Source organism: Gobio gobio (genome assembly GCF_949357685.1).
Source record: "Gobio gobio genome assembly, chromosome: 7".
Taxonomy (NCBI): Eukaryota; Metazoa; Chordata; class Actinopteri; order Cypriniformes; family Gobionidae; genus Gobio; species Gobio gobio.
This window is the reverse complement of record NC_137103.1, coordinates 35,180,969-35,200,090: the sequence shown is the minus strand read 5'-3', so window position 1 is coordinate 35,200,090 and position 19,122 is coordinate 35,180,969. Positions and strand designations below refer to the sequence as shown.

The 19,122-nt window shown below is 44.5% G+C and overlaps 1 protein-coding gene across 1 annotated transcript in view; it reads left to right on the top strand.

Annotated features, from left to right (window-relative positions):
- The window catches only part of stxbp5l (syntaxin binding protein 5L), a 193,873-nt gene that overhangs the window by 25,457 nt on the left and 149,294 nt on the right, over nucleotides 1-19,122 (top strand). Inside the window, exon 2 of the mRNA XM_079820875.1 lies at nucleotides 8,652-8,749. Coding sequence (XP_079677001.1) covers nucleotides 8,652-8,749 — 98 coding nt within the window. The remainder of the gene's footprint in view (nucleotides 1-8,651; nucleotides 8,750-19,122) is intronic.

Genomic DNA, 19,122 nt, shown 5'->3' with positions numbered 1-19,122 from the left:
TTTCGTCTTGTATTATATATTAGGGGAGCGCGGGGCACAACCTAACGTGGGGTTAGTTGTAACACGCATGTTTTAACCCTTTCCACACATGCCAGAATGACAAAACTTAGTGTATTTACTAGTTGCCATATCAACATTATTTAGAGAAAAAATTGCGCCAAAATTTTAAAATCTCTGGAAGATATTACTGAACATGTATTTAACCATAGCAAAAGTAAATTTCTTACTTAAGTTTAGATTTCATCTCTGTTTTTTGTGTTTATTTAAATTAAGACAAATACGATATTATTTTAATCTTATATCTGTTATTTAACAGTTGAGATGGTTCTTTAATGCTGATCTAACCAGCAGAAGACACGAATCCCAGTTGTGCAGGTGGTGTGCGTTGTAACATTACGTTACAATGAGCCCCTATTAGAAATATGCCATTATATTCTATACTTTTATGAATTCTTTTGAGAAACCATGAGAAAAGGGTGAATAATGACTGAGAGTCAATGTTCAGAAATTATGAATTATTATTATGTTTTGAACTATGCTGTTTAGCTGTATTTAGCGATGTGTTTGATGTCAAAATAAAAAATTAGTATATTTTTAATGATTAAAAAATGCCATTATTTTATTTTAAAAAGTTAATAATTGTATTTTGTTGACAAAATATTTTAGTTTGTCTTGGATTTTTTTATTTATTATATCAGATCACATTTTAAGCTGTCATTTGGTCATGTTACATTGTGCCCCACCACATGTACCCCACCTATTGGGGCATGTTGTCACATTTCACTTCCATTCTTTCGGGGTAAATCAAGAAACAAGTAGGCTATACACAGTAAGTATTAATGAAACAAAACCACATAATTGTACTAGACATGTGTGCAATTAATGTGGGAAAAAATAAATACTCTGAACCCCAGGTGGATTTACACAAACTGAGAAAGTCAAAAAGCGTTATCTCCCTATATAGCCTACATTTATATATAAGAATAATAAATTGATGTAGGGCTGGGCGATAAAATGATAATGATAATTATTGCGATATAATTTTCTTATATTTTTTGTATTTTCCTCGATAAAATAACATAAGTTCGATAAGTGTTCGATATTATGTTTACTATAAATGCTGCGTAAAAGTGCGCATGTGTGTGTTGCAGACCGTGCCACTGCCAGACTGTCAGTACCAATTTGCCTAAACTGTTGCCATTGCTGTTATGTATGAGTCTAAGCAAACGCGCCAAAAGTGAAACGAAACGGAGCTCTTCGTTTGAACCGTGTGCCACATGGAGCTTTTAGCTGCCCGACTCAAAACACACCGCAACGTGGGCTGCGTCTGAAAACTTTTTGGCAGATGACTTGTTGAATTTTGTGCAGTGTTTGTGCACGGTACCTCACGAAACTGATTTCTGACAGACTTCTGTGGCAGCGTAACGGGAGATTTGCAAATAACTATGCAACCATTTAATTAATATTATAGCAATTTGTTACATCAGAAGTGAAAAACGTTGGACACCGTACATTTACAAACAAAATGACCACCGAACGCAACTTTTAGACGCCATTTTTAGCTCAACTGTCACCGAATGGAAACATGCTGCCTTCAAAAATATATCAGATGAAGGTATTTCAGGAGACATGAAGTCAAGGTAATGGATTCGGACATTGGATTTAAGTTTTCTTACTGATGATTGGTAAACATATTGATTTCGATCTTGATTCAGTATCAATTAATTTGTAAATAGCTTAGGCCTACTGTAGGCTACAATAAGTAAAAATAAGTTTGCTTTTCTAACTTTTTAACTAACTTTTTACTTTTCTTGGGTTAAATTATATTTGCTTGAATTCTTAAATATTCACTGTGTGCTTATATGATATTATAAGTAGCATTAAAAATATTAGGTAGTTATAACGTTTTAAAATTTCACATTTAAAGAAATCTAGTATTTGATCATGTCTAAATATTTATTTAAATGCAAAACATAAAAATAAGTAAGCAGTTATGATCTGCAATACTTTTTCAGCAACTAGACTACATACATGTATATTTATTACACAGGCACCTAGTGGGTAATGGCATTACAAATGAACATTATTGTTTTTCCAGTCACAAAATGACTAAATTTGCCTCTTTGCATTGGAATTCTCTATTTTAATTTCTCTATTCTCTATTCTCAATGATGAAAAACTGTTTAACGTTCTAACTCAACAATTCAATACTAGCTACACAGTTCACAGTCTTTGTAACGTGTAAATGTGGTAACATCATAATGTTGTGGGCGGGGCTAAGTTCGGCTGGGATCCAGGCTAGAGAGCTACATGAACAACGTGACCGCGCGCGCCGCCGGGAGATGAAAGGATTTCGCAACCTAGTCTATGGTCGCAACTCTGTTTTTCAACGGCTCTGGCTTAACTGTTATGCCACCAAAATGTGCGGCAAAATGGTATTTATTGTTTTAATTTCGTATTAAAACTTAAAAAAATGTAAAAGCTTAGACTTTGTTGCACATCAAAAGTAGGTTTGGCAATTTGCCGTGACATTTTCTTGGGCAGAGTGAGAGCGAGCCTGAAAGCGTGTGTCTCACGCCAAATGCGTGAGAGTTGGCCACCCTGTTAAATTATTACTTTGCAGACTTCGCCAGTATTTACTATGATTTACTGTAACATTAACAGAAACCAATAGCTATAGCAGTTTCTGTGCATTTGTTTTTTAGGCTACTAATGTCTTTAGACTACTGTTTTTCATAACAAATACTATAATTATTATTTACCATGGTAAGTACAATCTGTTCGAATGTCACTGTTTTTGTTAAGGAAAATACATTTACATCTGCATCACAACTCGGGCTACTTTGGTCAAATCAAGCTACTTTCAAATGTGCATTTCTAAGAGACAAAACATAATATTAATTTGTTAAATGCTACTCAGGAGCAAAACTTTCTGAAGCCTCATGTGACACTGAAGACTAGATGTTGAAAATTCAGCTTTGCCATCACAGGAATAAAATACATTTATAATATATTACAATGGAAAACAGTTATTCCCTTTCAAAAGCTACACTCAATGCTGCATAAGCTTATGCAAATGGGGATGTCTTTGACATAACCAGCTGTGAAAATAGTGTGAAAACACGTCAATGAAATTGACCCGGGAGGTATTTATAGCCTCGGCTGGTGACGTCATAGGCGCACCTGCTGCACGAGGCTATAAATAGATGAGCTTCAGCTGGAGCAAACCAGGTCTTTTTGTTTTCAGACCAACTCTGTGTTATGGTGTGTTACAAAGTCTCTGAAAAAAAATAAAATAAATTATCTCTCTCTTTCAAGACTCAACTCGAGATCTTTGTTAGGAGTTAGTTTTCAACATGGCAGTGTGCAGATTTCTCTCTCTTTCTCATCTCTGTTACAAAGAAACATTAGTGGAAAGAGTTCTAGTTAAATCTGATCAGTTGGAAACGAGTCAGCAGAGTAAAACGCTGTATATCCATGTTCTCTTTCAAATAACAGAACTGGATGCACACGTTTATTGCTGTGTGTGTTTGGGGAAGAGCATGCGGTTGCTGCATTGAGTCAGACGAGTGCGAGCATTGCAAGCCTTTGCAGTTGGAATGCTTTATGCTCGTCTGGGCTACTTTCAGTCCGCACCAGTTTTCGGAGCTCTCGAATGGGTTTGTTGACGAGCAAGAGACGGGTCCGTCCCTTTCGCTTGCTCGCTCAACAAATGCATGTTTCCCCGCGTGATCCCGAAGCGCGCTCCGGCGTTTCTTCGGCTCGCGCGGGGAATGATGATGAATCTCTGGGTCCGCGGACCTCGAGCAGCTGCCTGCGATCGTTCCTCACATGATAGACGAGGAATTTATCGAGGTGGTTGTTCGCGCGGTGGCCAGGGCAGTTTGTCTGGTACCGTGAATGAGAGATCCCCGAACGCAGTGAGCTTGAGGTTTCTGTCTAGAAAAAACATTTACTTCACGTGTTTTTGTACCCTTGACGTCGACATTTTCGACTATCATGGGTGCGAAATCGCGTTGATATGTGAGAATACCCCAGGTGGGAGACGCTCACGAGCTATCTCTCGCCTGGGTCTGCATTTTCATTAAAGAGACATACCTCCCCACGAAGCCATGTAGAAAATAAACGTCGGCTGTCGTGGGCAAAGCTTATATATGTATGAATTATATATTGTATATTATTTTATATGGAATATATATATATAATATATATTGTATATGATTTATATAAGAATTATAAATATAAGGAGACAGGCTGGTGCTGTGCTGCACACAATGGCTGTCTTGCAGGCATATCAGTCTGACCTTCTGAAGGATTTGAGTGGTTCATTTGGTGACTCAGTTAACTCTGTAGTGGCCAGATTTAAAGGAGTGGAAGAAACATGAGGAAGTGTTCACTCAGTTTCTTCCTCAATGCACTCAAGGGGAGGGGCTGTCAGCCACATAACCTCTCTTCGGTCCTTCAAGATTCAGGGGGGTAATAAGCAGAGTGTGGCGAGTCGTGCTCTCCCTCGTAAAGACTGGGGACCAGCTCGTCATCCTCAACAACCTCTCAGGGCAGACCTCGGGACTGTCATCAATATAAGAAGTCCGGTGGTCAGGTGCCCAGTCTGCCCCCACGGGACAGGGCATGTCAAACATTTGCTTGCCCCACCCCGTTATCCTCAAAACCACTCCATCCCCGCCGCCTCTGGTGATTCGGGGGGGCAGTGGTTTCCAGTGAAATGTTAGACGTTCAGTGTTTAAATCCTGCTATCATCCAGGACATAGAACGTCTAACATCCCCTCAACAGGAAGTGTTAAAATTGTCACTCTCAGAGTCTCAGGCAGCGTGTGAACTTCTGCCAGGCGTTTCTGCATGGGTGTTAAGCACAGTAAAAATTGGTAAACTAATTTATTTGTCGTCCTCCGTGTTTGAACGGCGTGGTCTCCACTTCCGTGAAGGCGGAGTTGGCGTTCGTGCTGTCACAAGTGACAGCAGTTACTTCCTGGTCCCCAGTAGGGTGGGGGGGGGTGTCCAATCTTAGATCTTCGAGTCTTAAACCGTGAAGCAGTTAAAGTACTCAAGGTTAAGATGTTACAGTGAAGGCGGTCGTGTCGCATATTCAACATTGTGATTGGATTCGGCACGATTGATCCGAAGGACGCATGTATTCGCATATAAAGACTGCCACAACACAGGAAGTTCCTGAGTTTCGCTCTTGGGGGCAAAAGCTTACCAATTTCGGGTCTTCCATTCGGCTAGCCTTGTAACCGCACGTATACGAAATGTATGGATGTATTACCGGCTCCATTGGGATTCCGGGGCATTCAAATTTTGAATTACAGAGGCGATTGCTAAAATTAGCACAATCACATGAGATGGTGCTTCAACACAGTGTGTTAGCTCATCTAGTTTCTCTAGGGTTGAGACTCAACACCAAGAAAAGTGTTCTTTCTCCTGCCCAGAGAACGACTTATCTAGGGTTTGTTCGGTTTTTGGTCACCAAGGTGGCTTGAATCAAGACCATTCAGTATTCCCTGAGCAAAGTCAGGCTAGACCAAGATCTTACTGATCATCAGCACCAGAGTGTTAGGTCTAATGGCATCAGCATCCACGGGTTTCCCTTTGGGGTTGTTGCACATAAGACCGTTTCAGTTGTGGCTCAAAGCCAGAGGACTTAGGGCCAATCCTCAGGCAAATAAAGTGGCGCGCCATGTGGCTTCGTACACTAACTATGTGGTTCAGACCCCGGTTTTTGCCTTGGGTCCCACTCTAGGCGTACCTTGTCGTCGCAAGTTGCTAACGACGGACGCTTCCCTGACGGACTGGGGTGCGGCCTTAAGTGGTCGTCCAGCCCAACGGGAATGGGAGGGTCATCAACTCAGTTGGCACATCAACTGCCTCGAGTTGACGGCTGTATTTCTGGCCCTGAAATACTTTCTCCCCCAATTGAGGGGCTGTCATGTCCTAGTGCGGGTGGACAGTACAGCTAAATATCTCATATATAATCACCAGGGGGGTCTGTGCTCACGCTATCAGAATAGCGAGACAGATTTTTCTCTGGGCTCAGAACAAGTTCCTGTCACTCGAGCAGTGTACATTCAAGGGCGGTTGAATGTGGGAGCAGATTTACTGTCCAGACAGAGTTACAGATGGGGGGGTGGAAACTCCACCCAGAAGTAGTCAAGCAGATCTGGATCAGTACAGAGCTGACCACAGGGAGTGGACCTCTTCGCCTCTTCTCAGACAGCGCAATGTCCCTGCTTCTCTCTGTCACCCAGCCCCGCTGGGTCTGGATGTGATGGTTCATACATGGCCCAAAATGCGTCTGTATGCCCTCCTTCCAGTCGCTCTGCTCCTGGGAGTTCTAGCCGGGGTTCGCCAACAAGGGTCTTGCTTCTTATCAATAGCGCTGCGTTGGTCGAACAGGGTTTGGTTCTCGGAGATAGTGTCTCTCCTCAACGGCTCGCCTTGGGCGATTCCGGCGAGGAGGGACCTTCTGTCTCAGGCAGAGGGCACGATATTCCATTCCAGGCCCGACCTGTGAAACCTTCATGTTTGGCCCCTGAAGGGCACCAACTGAGGGACACAGGGCTTTCGCCTGCAGTTATTGAGACCATCCTAAGTGCTAGAGCTTCCTCCACTCGGAAAGTTTATGCTAATAAATGTGGTGTCTTTGAAAGGTGGTGTAGGACACAATGTAGATTCAGTCAACTGCCAGGTAACTTCAGTTCTGGATTTTCTGCAAGAAAAGTTGTCATCAGGCACCTGCCCCTCCACTCTCAGGGTTCATGTGGCCGCTCTTTCGGCTTGCCACGCCTTGATGGATGGGGTGCCGCTCGGGAGACATCCTCTACTCGCTCGCTTCATTCGTGGGGTAGGCGGTTGAGGCCACCTGTTAGAACCAAGATCCCTTCATGGGACTTAGCTTTAGTCCTCGAGGGTCTGGTTGAGACCCCCTTTGAAACATTAGCTTTCCCCTCCACTCTCAGGGTTTATGTGGCCGCTCTTTTGGCTTGCCATGCCCTGGTGGATGGGGTGCCGCTTGGGAGGCATCTTCTGCCTGCTCACTTTGTTGTGCCAGGCATTTGTGGCCTCCATTAAGAGCCAAGATCCCTTCATGGGACTTAGTTTTAGCCCTCGAGGGTCTGGTTGAGACCCCCTTTGAACCTCTAGAATCAGCGTCTGACGAACTTCTGACTCTAAAGATGGTTTTTCTTATGGCTATAACTTCTCTGAAAAGAATTGGGGACATGCAGGCTCTGTCAATATCGCCATCCTGCTTAGACTTTGCCCCAGGTTTGGTGAAAGTGATTTGGCATCCCCACCCTGACTACCTGCCTAAGGTTCCTTTGTCGACTGTACATCCTGTCACTCTTGAAACCTTCTGCCCTCTGCCATTCACAACGCCGGATCAGAAGAAACTTCATAGACTGTGTCCAGTCCATGCTCTTCAGGCCTACGTCCACCGCACTAGCCAGTGGCGTAAGTCAGAGCAACTGTTTGTTTGCCATGGGGGCCGTAACAGAGGTTCTGCCACCATCAAACAATGTCACATTGGGTCAGGGATGCTACTGCTCTTGCCTATGAGGCGCGCGGTCAAGCTTCACCTATAGGATTAAGGGCTCACTCCACCAGGGGAGTTGCCTCTTCTACTGCGTTAGCAAGGGGTGCTCCCTTACAAAGTGTTTGTGATGCGGCAGGTTGGTCCTCTCCGCACACATTCTTAAGACTTTATAGCTTGGATGCTCATGCCACTCTGGGCTCTCATGTCCTTGAGTCGACATCACAGGCTAATGCCTGAGGCTTCTTGCGTTCTTGTGCACAACTACACAACCGTAAGGGGTCCAGGCACCATCAAGCACGGCGGCGTGGGTATTCTCGTTCCCATTTGCATAAGCTTATGCAGCATTGAGTGTAGCTTTTGAAAGGGAACACTTGGGGTTACTTGACTGTAACCCTGTTCCCTGATAAAGCGGAACGAGATGCTGCATTGCTAGGCCGTGCTGATGATGCTTCAGGACTGGTCTTCAAACAAAGAAGATCTGGTTTGCTCCAGCTGAAGCTCATCTATTTATAGCCTCGTGCAGCAGGTGCGCCTATGACGTCACCAGCCGAGGCTATAAATACCTCCCGGGTCAATTTCATTGACGTGTTTTCACACTATTTTCACAGCTGGTTATGTCAAAGACATCCCCATTTGCATAAGCTTATGCAGCATCTCGTTCCGCTTTATCAGGGAACAGGGTTACAGTCAAGTAACCCCAAGTGATTTTAAATTGCAATAATTAATTTCACAATATAACTGTTTTCCTTGTATTTTTAATACAATATATGAAGCCTTGGCGAGTGAGCATTAGAGACTTCTTTTAAACATTTAAAAATCTTACCAAACCCAAAATGTTGAACAGTAGTGTACTGCCAAACCAATAAAAATATGGCAGAAGATTGAAGGAGAGGGGAAGGAGCGGGTGGCTGCACATTGAGCAGCGAGAATTGTCTCATGTGAGATGCTCTCAGAGGAGTCTCAGGGGGCGCAGGCAGGCCGCAGGCTGTGTCACTATTGTGTGGGAATGAATGACTGAAGTTACCTACAGTAGTTTTGTTCTTGATGTAGCACACCATGTTTTCACTTTTTTCATGTTTTCTCTGTTTTAATTTCTCTGTAGACGGTGCGTCATGGATTTACCTATCAGCCCACAGCTCTGGCATTTGACCCGGTGCAGAAGATCCTTGCCATTGGCACTCGTTCCGGAGGAGTACGGATGTATCCTTTTTTTCCCCTCAGTGATCCAATGCTGTTTCCTCCACAGTGTAATTTCAAGACTTTGGGAGGACTTTTGGGCTTTGGGATAGCTGCTCTCTGAGGTAAGGTATAATGCTGTCATGTTTCCTTGCTTTAAAGACCTCCCTATGGCATAGAGGGGTGTAAGACCATTTGACTGACTCCCAGAGGAATCGCCGCACAATGTTACGAATGCATTAATATTGAGAATGACTGACAGAGAAATAGAGAGACAGACAGAGAGAGTGAGACTCCCAGTTCCAACATAGTTGGATAAATAATTGATAAACATGAGTATTGGCCACTAACAGAAACCCATATTAGCATTAGCTTAGCATTTATGTTCTGTAATTCTTTGGCAGCATTATTGAACAGGCCCACGTGGAATCTGTGCCTGCAAAACTCCACAGAAAATTAATTATTGAGTCAAATCAGTGTTCTTGCCTTACCAGCAAGCTTACAATAATGTTTTATTTTCAGAGATGTCCGATTCGATTTGCTGGGAAATTTCCCGGCTTCGGGCAATAGCCCCATTTCCACCGAAATTACCTGGAACAATTTGAACTTTTTTCCCCTTCTGTGTTTCCATCGCGGTCTGAAGTACCGTGAATATTAGTCCGGTGACGTAGGATTGCGCGTGACTTTCCCCCCCTGGATTCCGACCTCCGCATATAGGCATAATAAAGCCTGAACCTCGTCGTCGGTCCATCTGTTGTATTTTTTAAACTTCATTGTTGATTAGAATAGCAAACAACTCCTACTGCATGCACCGCAACAAACTTTTAAAAATGATGGTTGAAATAAAATGCTACATGGAGTCAGCCAATGAAAATGCTGCGTGAAGTCAACCAATCAGCATGTTCAGTGCCCAAGTCCCACCCCCGAAAGTTCCTGAACTTTGAAAAAGTACTACCTCGCGAGCAGGGCTGTTTTGAGGGGGAAATATTCACCCGGAACTTCATTAAGACCCTGGTTCCTGCAGTCGAAACACACCGATTACCACCCCAAAGTCCCTAGTTCCTGTGATGGAAACGCGGCTATTGTTTGCATTTGTGTCATGTCTGTAAACAATAAAAAAGGCCAGCTACTTTGCAAAAAGCAGTGCACTTTCAGAAGCACTTTTGACGTAAAAAAAACAAACAAAAAACGAAACAAGGTAAATTGCTCCAAAAACATGCAACTTTATGTTTTAACCACAGATGTTGGCAAAGAGCCCAGACAATGTTCCTTTAAATATTTTACCAAATTTTATGATGATTTAAGCAACTAATAAGATTTTAAGGGCGTGTTCACACTTGGTAGGTAAAACAAACTGATGTGATTGCTCTGTTAGTGTGGTTCATTTGAATAAGTGTTAACGCTGCCATCCGAACCCTCGTCTGCTTCCAAACAAACTCTGGTGCGGTTCGAATGAAATATGAATGCAACACGGTCCAAAGAAATATAAACAAAAGAAACAGGATGTGATGTCACAAGATGCGACCCGAAAAAGAACAGAATGCTCAAGCATACCTGTTTTTTTTTCTCGTCATGAGAGCTACATTCTGAATCTCAGTTCTGTGCAGGTGTTGGAAACGCTGTCACCTTGCAGCAGATCTTCATTTGTGTTTGTGACAGAGGGATTCCTGTTTTGATTTGATATGCTCTTTATGAGTTGTCAGCTGATAAAAATACTATCGCGTGTGCACATACAATGGCCCTCATTTATCAAAAGTGAGTACACCAATTTTCCAGCGTACACCTGGCGTACACCCAAAACCACGGTGACTTTGAGATTTATCAATATGGACGTTGGTGTACGGCACGCTCAAATCCTACGCCAGCTCAGGAGGTGGTGTACGCACGTTTTGAGTTAGTGCGAAAATGCGCAGAAAAACAATTCCTAACACCACAAAACGCACTGACAAAGACATGCTATATTATGACCCACTGTGAAAAAAACAACAACAACAACAAATAAAGCCCTATTCGCACGGGATAAGTATTATCTGGGGACCTCGTGTGATTTAGAAATTACTCCCCCACATCTGAATTTTGCGTGGCACATTCGCACGGGATAAGCTGTGATTTTACTCGAATTTACTGACTATCTCCCGGTTATGATGTTACTTGAAAATGTTTTTTCGTTATATAGCTGTATGAAATTATAAACAGTCGTATCGATATAATTTTGATTTTTTTATAGTAATACAAATAATTTCGTTCAGTTAGAGAACAGACGCAATTAAAAACGTAACTGAGCAATATAATAACAATATACGACGGAAGATTCAGTTTCAAAGCTAATGTAAAAGTGCCCATTTAAGCGAGTTGTCATTGTACTGTTCTGTTTTTGTGTTTTTCATTAAGAATAATATTAAACACACCATTCAAGCAATTTACTCCCAAATTGTGCTCATTCTGAAGTGAAAGTAGTAGCCTATAATCCGCGCGGCCGCACGGGAATGTAACGGTGTGCATTATATGCAGCCTAGCTCCATTCTTCATGAAAGATAAAGATAGAAATGCGCACAGGACACAAAAACCTAGCAAAAAATATATACGATCCGCCTAATCCCGGCCAAATAGATGCCGATTCGCACGGGACTGATATTATCACAGGACCTCGGTGTTTGGCGAAATATGGTAGGTCATTTGAGGGGGACATTTTTACTTTACATATTACAGACATGGCCGATTTGCACGGGATTAAGATCACAGACATTCTCTGCGATTATTACAAATCACCAGAGCTCCCCACATATACTAATCCCGTGCGAATAGGGAAGTAATTATAAACTTCAGTGTTTATTTTTGTGCAACATTTTGTGACTTCAATGTTTAATTTGTGTGACTTTACCAAAGCATTTGATATGTATTCCTCCAGTTGCGAGCCTGTGCGCTTTACCTGACGTTGGTTAGGCCCGGCAGCTGCGCACGGACTGGGACTGAACATAATTCAGACTGACAAAATAATAAAAATGACATTCTTCTTTTAAATAATAATAAAATAAATAATAATAACGACATTCTTCTTCTAAATAACAATAAGCGTCATTAATAATACAAATCATAATAATAATAAGAATCTAACAAATTGTCATGCAATTATATTAATGTGAATGAATGGTACTCCACATCACATCATCATCACTATTGTACACCCCAATACATGTGATGTGATACGAAATTAAATGCATATTATTTCAAAACACGTGCTGTAAAATAATGAATTGTGATAGGTAATTTCTCATCCAAAAAGCTATTTAAACTGGATTTCCACTGTACACCTTTTTGTGGGCGCCTTTAATTCCACTCTTTAAACTCCCAAATAAAACAATTTAGTTTTTTTTCCACTTCCCTGGTGATGGTCTCGATCTCCACGTCAGAGAAGTTTCGCTTCTTTGCCGTCTTCCGAGTGTCCATGGCGTAAAATGAGGGCGTGGGGGAGGCAGAGACTTCAGTATATAGGGGCGTGTTATTCTAATGACGATCGTTTTCAGCCGCGGCATTTATCAAGGGCAGGTTTTGCGTACGCCTGGATTTCAGAGGTGCGCACAGTTTCATAAATCAGGCGGTGAGAGGAGTGTAAGCATAATCTTACGCCAATATATACGCCCGTTTCTACGCAAGATTGATAAATGAGGGCCAATGAGCGCATTTAGCCTAGCACAAAGCATTGTTTTTGGATGTTCAGTAAGCAAAATTTTTTTTGGTTTATCTTTAGGATTGGTCTTAAACATGACAGCGTGAATGCTAAGTGAAGCCAGGGTTAAATGTATAATTTTCATTTTTGGTCTGGACGAAAGAACCAAGAGAACTGAACTACAAAAGTGAACGCATCCTATGATTTAATTACACATATTAATCCATTCCAAGATTTTCCAAAAATCAGCTTAGAAAATGCAAAGTCAGCAGATTCCGTGTGGGCCTTAATATGAGTATTAATTCCAATACAGATGTAAAGAATATAAATTCACCAAAGAGAAAGAGCTCACAATTTAGAAGAGAATTTAGAAGTGAAAATATGTGATCTGATTTGTGGTGTGTGTAATTTATTTTCTCAGCCCCATGAATAAATTAACCACGTTCCTTTAACCCAATGCCAGCACTTGTACAGCTCAAGTGTCTGGACTGTTTTATGATTTGGAAACATTCCATGCAAAAAAAATCAACATTATATTTTTTGGTTTGTCCTCAATGATGATGCTATTTATTTGGTTAATCACAAGAGGCTTCCTTACGATATTGAGAAAACAAAGTCTGTGTGCAGAGAGTCAGACTAAGCAGGAAGTAGAGAGAAGAAATGTCAAGAAATCATGTGGCAGAGGGAGGGAGGGAAGGAAAGATAGTGAGCCATTTTTGCATCACAGTGAATTAGCTTTGTGCTAATTATGGACCTGTCATTACCGTAGATAACTATGGACTGTGTTACTTAACTGTGAAAAGCATGACTCTCCCTGTCTCGCTCCCAATCTGTCTCTCACTTTCAGATACTTTTTTCTCGATTGTTTCTGTCTTTCTGTCTGCCCTTCCATCCACATGTATTGCGTGCTAATGAGACTTAAAAGGAAGGGGCTTTGACTCTGTTGGGACTATTGTGTGCACAGATTTTAGAATTAGATCCTCATTGTATTTTGTTGCATGACAGTCACTGTAAGACCCTTTAATACCTAGGCCTAATAATGGCCATGGTTTTAAAATGAAATGTTGCACTGCTTAATATTTTTGTTTGATGAATATAAAGTTTAATAGAACAGCGTTTAATTTTTTAAGATAACATTATAAATGTCTTTGTTGTAATTTTTGATCACTTTAATGCATCCTTGCTGAATTATATATTTGAAGTAAAATTTATTTAATTTATTTATTTAAGTCTTACTGACTGCAAACATTTAAACAGTTGTATATATTTCTTTAATCTTTAATGTTAATCACTATAAACACTAACAATTATTATAACTACAACCCCGTTAAAGGATGGTCTAATGCTATTTCTTGCATTCTGACTTATTTACACTGTTAAAGAGTTGGATTCTTATGTTAAACATGGCCAAAACACGAGTTGGACGTATGACGGAGTATTTCTGTGCCAAATATACTCCTTCAGGATTCGAACAAGTCTTGGAAAGTTTATTTTGAGTATGGCCCTGTATGACGTCATAAAGGGTGGAGTTCCTTGTATGGGCACTTCTCCCGGATGACCGGAGCAAGAGCATGCCCGTCAACGAGCTTTATTCGGGTTGCAGAAGCTGTTGGCAGCGCTGTCATTTTGATTTTAGACCACGAAACCAACAATGTCACTAAAGAAGTGTGTTTTCTGTTGTGAGGGAAAGATCACCTTGTTCAGCGTCCCAAATAACCCAGCGATAAGGAAGCAGTGGATGCAGTTTGTTTTTCCGGAGCAGCAATAGAGTTCTGCTAGTGTGTTTGTTTGTACCCGGTCATGAGTTGAAACCGCAGGTGGTGAGTGAAACTGCATCAAATGTCTGTGTCGAATGTATAGGGAAATGAAAGTCAACCAGGGATAATGCCATGATATATTTTGGGTGTGCGTGCACTTGTGTCTCTTTAGCTCCGCCCACTGCACGCCTACACGAGCTCGTCTGATCTCGGAAAGAATTGGTACAGCGTATCTGTCTTTTATAAATATGATAAAACTAAAGACTCTTCGGAGATATGAAGGATACAATACTACTCTATAGGTACTCAGGATTAACATGAGATTGGCAGAAACTGTGTGTGTTATGTACCCTTTAAATATAATATTCAGCAAATCTCAAAATTAATATACACTTTTTAGTCTTTACATTATAATGTAACGCTCAAAGCTCTTTACAATCAGATCAGTGGGTCTCCCCTCACCCATCACCAGTGTTCAGCATCCACCTGGATGATGCAACGGCTGCCACAGAACAACGGCGCCAGTGCGCTCACCACACACCGGCTATAGGTGGAGAGGAGAGAGCGCGATAGAGCCAATTGAAGGTGTGGAAGGCCAATGGAGGGAATTTTGCCCAGGACACTGGCATTACATCCCTACTCTTTACGAGAAGTGCCATGGGATTTTTAATGACCACAGGGAGTCAGAACCTCGGTTTTACGTCTCATCTGATGGATGGTGCTTGTTACAGTATAGTGTCCCTGTCACTATACTGGGGTATTAGGACCCACACAGACCCCAGGATGAGCACCCCCTGCTGGCCTCACTAACACCTCTTCCAGCAGCAATCTGGTTTTCACAGGTGGTCTCCCATCTAAATGCTAATCAGGCTCAACCCTGCTTAGCTTCAGTAGGCAACTAGTCTTGGGCTACTGGGCGATATGTCTGCATAATGTACTACAGTTTACTGATTGTGTTTGTTTCAGATTAAGGTTGCATTTTGTTCACCTCCCTTTCTCATTCCTGGCTCTTACTCTCTATCTTTCTCTGGGCAGAATGGTATATTTAGTTCTTGTTCAGAGCCCTGTATTGATTGAAAGCGCCCAAAGTTAAACATTCACACTGCACTATTGATTATCAACCTCTCTGTGCACTCACTGCATACACTGTCTGCAAATCATCTTTATAGGGGAATACTCAACGTGTGCATGTATGAGTTTGCATTTGTGGTTGTTTTAGAAAGACTTGTAAATAGCGTCTCTCTTTATAGCATAGGAAAGGAAGACAGGTGTAAAACATACGCTGGCGTATGTACTGTGAATAAAAATAGACATCATGCTGATGCAAGCAAGGAGCACATCATACTGTCCTGTTTTATTGATGTCATCTTTGTGTGTGTGTGTGTGTGTGTGTTTTGATGCAGATCTTGGCAGGGTGGCAGTATGCAGGGCTGATTGGTGTGGCATTCACTTTACTGCAGTCAGCTAACTGCATAAGCCCCATGAACAAAGACAAATAATTCATCTCATAACAATCCAGTAAAGTCATTCTGAACTTTTGGAAAAGAAGCGATTTTTATAGAACCGAACACAGATGAAAACCCCATATTAAGATTTTGTTGACATTTTGTATATTTGACAAAATACATAACAATTTAGATCAGTCCATGTGCAAATGAATTTGACCCCTGGCCCTACAGTAAGTAATCCTGACAGAATGTAATCGTCACATTGATGTAACAGTCTTAACAGATTATGCTTGCTGCTTCTGTGTCTGTTAGTGTATGCAGTGGTGTAGGATTTGTTTGAATATTGCTGAGACCCATAGGTAAATAAACAAATAGAAAGAGAAATTGATCTTGCTCCAAAAACAACCGTTAACCTCGTAATTGCAAACAATTACAATCATTTACATGTATATTAAATACCAGTAAATGAAACAAAATGTTTGCAAACATGATAGATCACTATAGCGCAATTTAATTTCCTCTCACTCCACAACAAATACTCTTAAGAGGGGGGTCTAATGCTATTTCATTTGCATTCTGACATATTTACACTGTTAACGAGTTGGATTCTCATGCTAAACATGGGCAAAATTTAAAAAAATGAGTTCCCATTCAGTCGGTCACGTTCGACGTACGTCGGACGTACCGACGAATTGGGATCACTTCTGGGAGCCCCTATCAGCTTCGAGCTATCTAGAACCGGCCAATGAACAATTGGCGTGCAAGATTTGCATCTCGCGCTCCGCCCCGCACTGCGGGTATAAACAGGAAGCGAGAGCAAATGCACGCTGTCATTCACTTCGGAGCCAAACGGCAGAACGAAGACCACTCACATTGAGTTCGCTGCTATCAGCAAGACAAAGAAAGAGTTTTGAAGAACCGGAGAAGAGGAGAAACGCGTGTTGGAGAGACGGCACATTCCAGCGGGACCGCGGAAGCTCATCAGCTGCCTCTGTGCTACAGAGAAAACTGCTGTTTTCACAGCAACAAATTTCTGTTGGTCTGGTTGGGCGATTTCCTGTATTGAGTACAGGCACGGGCTGCACTACAATCCCGTGCGCTGTCGCGTTTCCCCCTGAGTGCTTCAGCACAGAGCGTTTCCTCACAAAAGAGTACACGGGTGACGCTGCGTCTTTTTCAAGATGTCATTCCACCCGTGCGTTTCTGGATGCGGTCGTTCCCTGGCGCCTACTGACGGTCACAATCGCTGTCTCACGTGTTTGGGCAAACAGCACGCTGAGGCGGCGTTTGTGGATGACTCATGTTCCCACTGCGGGAACATGACCATCGCGGAACTAAGATCGAGACTCTCCTACCTCCGGGCTGGGGGAGTCCCCTTACCCATCCCACGAACCAGGTCTGCCCCTAACCCGGGTGGACCTGCTTCTTTGGATGGCCAGGGTGATCTGAGGATCACGTTTAGGGCAAACCCGCCGAGTGAAACTCCGCAGGCCCCTATTCCCTCGGTTCCGTAGCCGGTAGAGCTCCCGAGAGAGACTGCTGGACCCTCCCACGGGAGACCAGTGGTGTCTTTCGGAGCTCCGGTAGACGAGCAGATGTCGATCGCTGCATCGGAGGGGGAGTTTCAGTCCTCGGAGGATGAAGGGTCAGCTGTACTGCCTCCCTCTGGGAGAGTGGCAACGGCTGCCCCGGACCCCGAGATGACTGCTATGCTTGCCCGGGCCGCCGAAAGGGTTGGGCTCGTGTGGAACCCTCCACCGTGTCCCGAACCCTCTAGGTTGGATGATTGGTTCCTCGGGGCGGCTCGCGCTGGTTCTCAGCGTCCCACCCCGACACCTTTCTTCCCGGAGGTGCATGAGGAGCTCACGAGGTCGTGGACGGCACCTTTTTCTGCCAGAAACCGACCGAGTGACTCCTCCCCCCTCACTACCCTCGACGGCGGGCCAGCCAAGGGTTACGTGGGGATCCCGCCAGTGGAGCGCGCCGTCGCGATGCAACTGTGTCCGGCGACCGCCTCTAACTGGCGCGGTGACCCACGTCTCCCGTCCCGGGCCTGTAAGTTCTCTTCCGGTCTGACCTGGAAGGCTTACAAGGCCTGCGGACAGGCTGCGTCCGCCTTGCATGGCATGGCGCTGCTTCAGGTCCACCAGGCCCAAGTGCTCCTTGACATGCACGAGGGTAGGCCTGACCCAGAGCTCCTCCGGGAGCTCCGGACCGCGACGGACCTCGCCCTCCGGGCGACGAAAGTCACCGCCCGTTCCATTGGTCAGGCGATGTCCACACTTGTGGTCCAGGAGCGGCATCTCTGGCTTAACCTGGCTGATATGAGGGAGACCGATAAATATCGGTTCCTGGACTCCCCCATCTCGTCAGCTGGGTTATTCGGCGACGCGGTCGAGAGCTTTGCCCAGCAGTTCTCGGCCGCCCAGAAGCAGACGGAGGCGATCAAGCACATCCTGCCCCGGCGGCCCGCTGCTGCCCCTACACCGCCGCCTCCGGCAGCGCCTCCGGCAGCGCCTCCGGCTACTCGTCGCCGAGGACGTCCACCCGCCGCCGCCTCCGCCCCTGCCAAAGCCCCGCAGCAGCCTAACACCGGCCGTCGGCGTGGGGCCGGCCGTGGGAAGGACGTCCAGCCCGCTCAGGCCGCTGCCAAGCCAGGTGGCAAGCGCCGTCGCAAGCGACCCTGAGACGGGCCGCCCAGAGATGCAGGAAACTGAATCTTTTTTTTTTCTGTTCCGCCACTGGCCCCAGTGCCAGCGGCACCCAAAACTTCAATAAAAGAGCAGTTTCCAATATCTCTGGGTGCCAAGAGAGTGCGCTTGGCGGTGGTCGACGCTCCCATGCCTCGCCACCCTCAAGTACCTCTCCCTTCGCCAGCAGGGGACGCCGGCTGTCGGGACGCACACAAGCGGCCTCCCCACACTCGCACGTCCCCTCCGCGGATGCAGGTAAGTGTTGCACAGCACACTCAGATCCCGCTTCGGGGCGATCCCATGCCGTCCGAGCCGGATCCCTGCGTTCCGCCTCGCTGCCCCGCTGCGGGTACGTCTGTGGTGCCGTTGATCCCCCTTGCTAGCGCTTCCCAGCCCGTCTCGGTGGCTCCTCCGTACCATCAGACTCGGCTATGCGATTCAGTTCGCCCGGCGTCCCCCCAAGTTCAGGGGCGTTCACTTCACGACTGTAGTGGAGGCGAACGCCCCCGTGCTCAGGGCGGAGATCGCTGTCCTATTGGCGAAGGACGCGATAGAGCCGGTCCCTCAAGCCGATATGAGGTCCGGGTTCTACAGTCCGTACTTCATTGTACCCAAGAAAGGCGGCGGGTTACGACCGATCTTGGACCTGCGATTCCTGAACCGGTCCCTTCACAGGCTGCCGTTCACGATGTTAACGCAGAAACGCATCTTCAGGTGCATCCGTCTCCGAGATTGGTTTGCAGCGATCGACCTGAAGGACGCGTACTTTCATGTCTCGATTCTCCCTCGACACCGGCCCTTTCTGCGCTTCGCGTTCGAGGGACGGGCATAT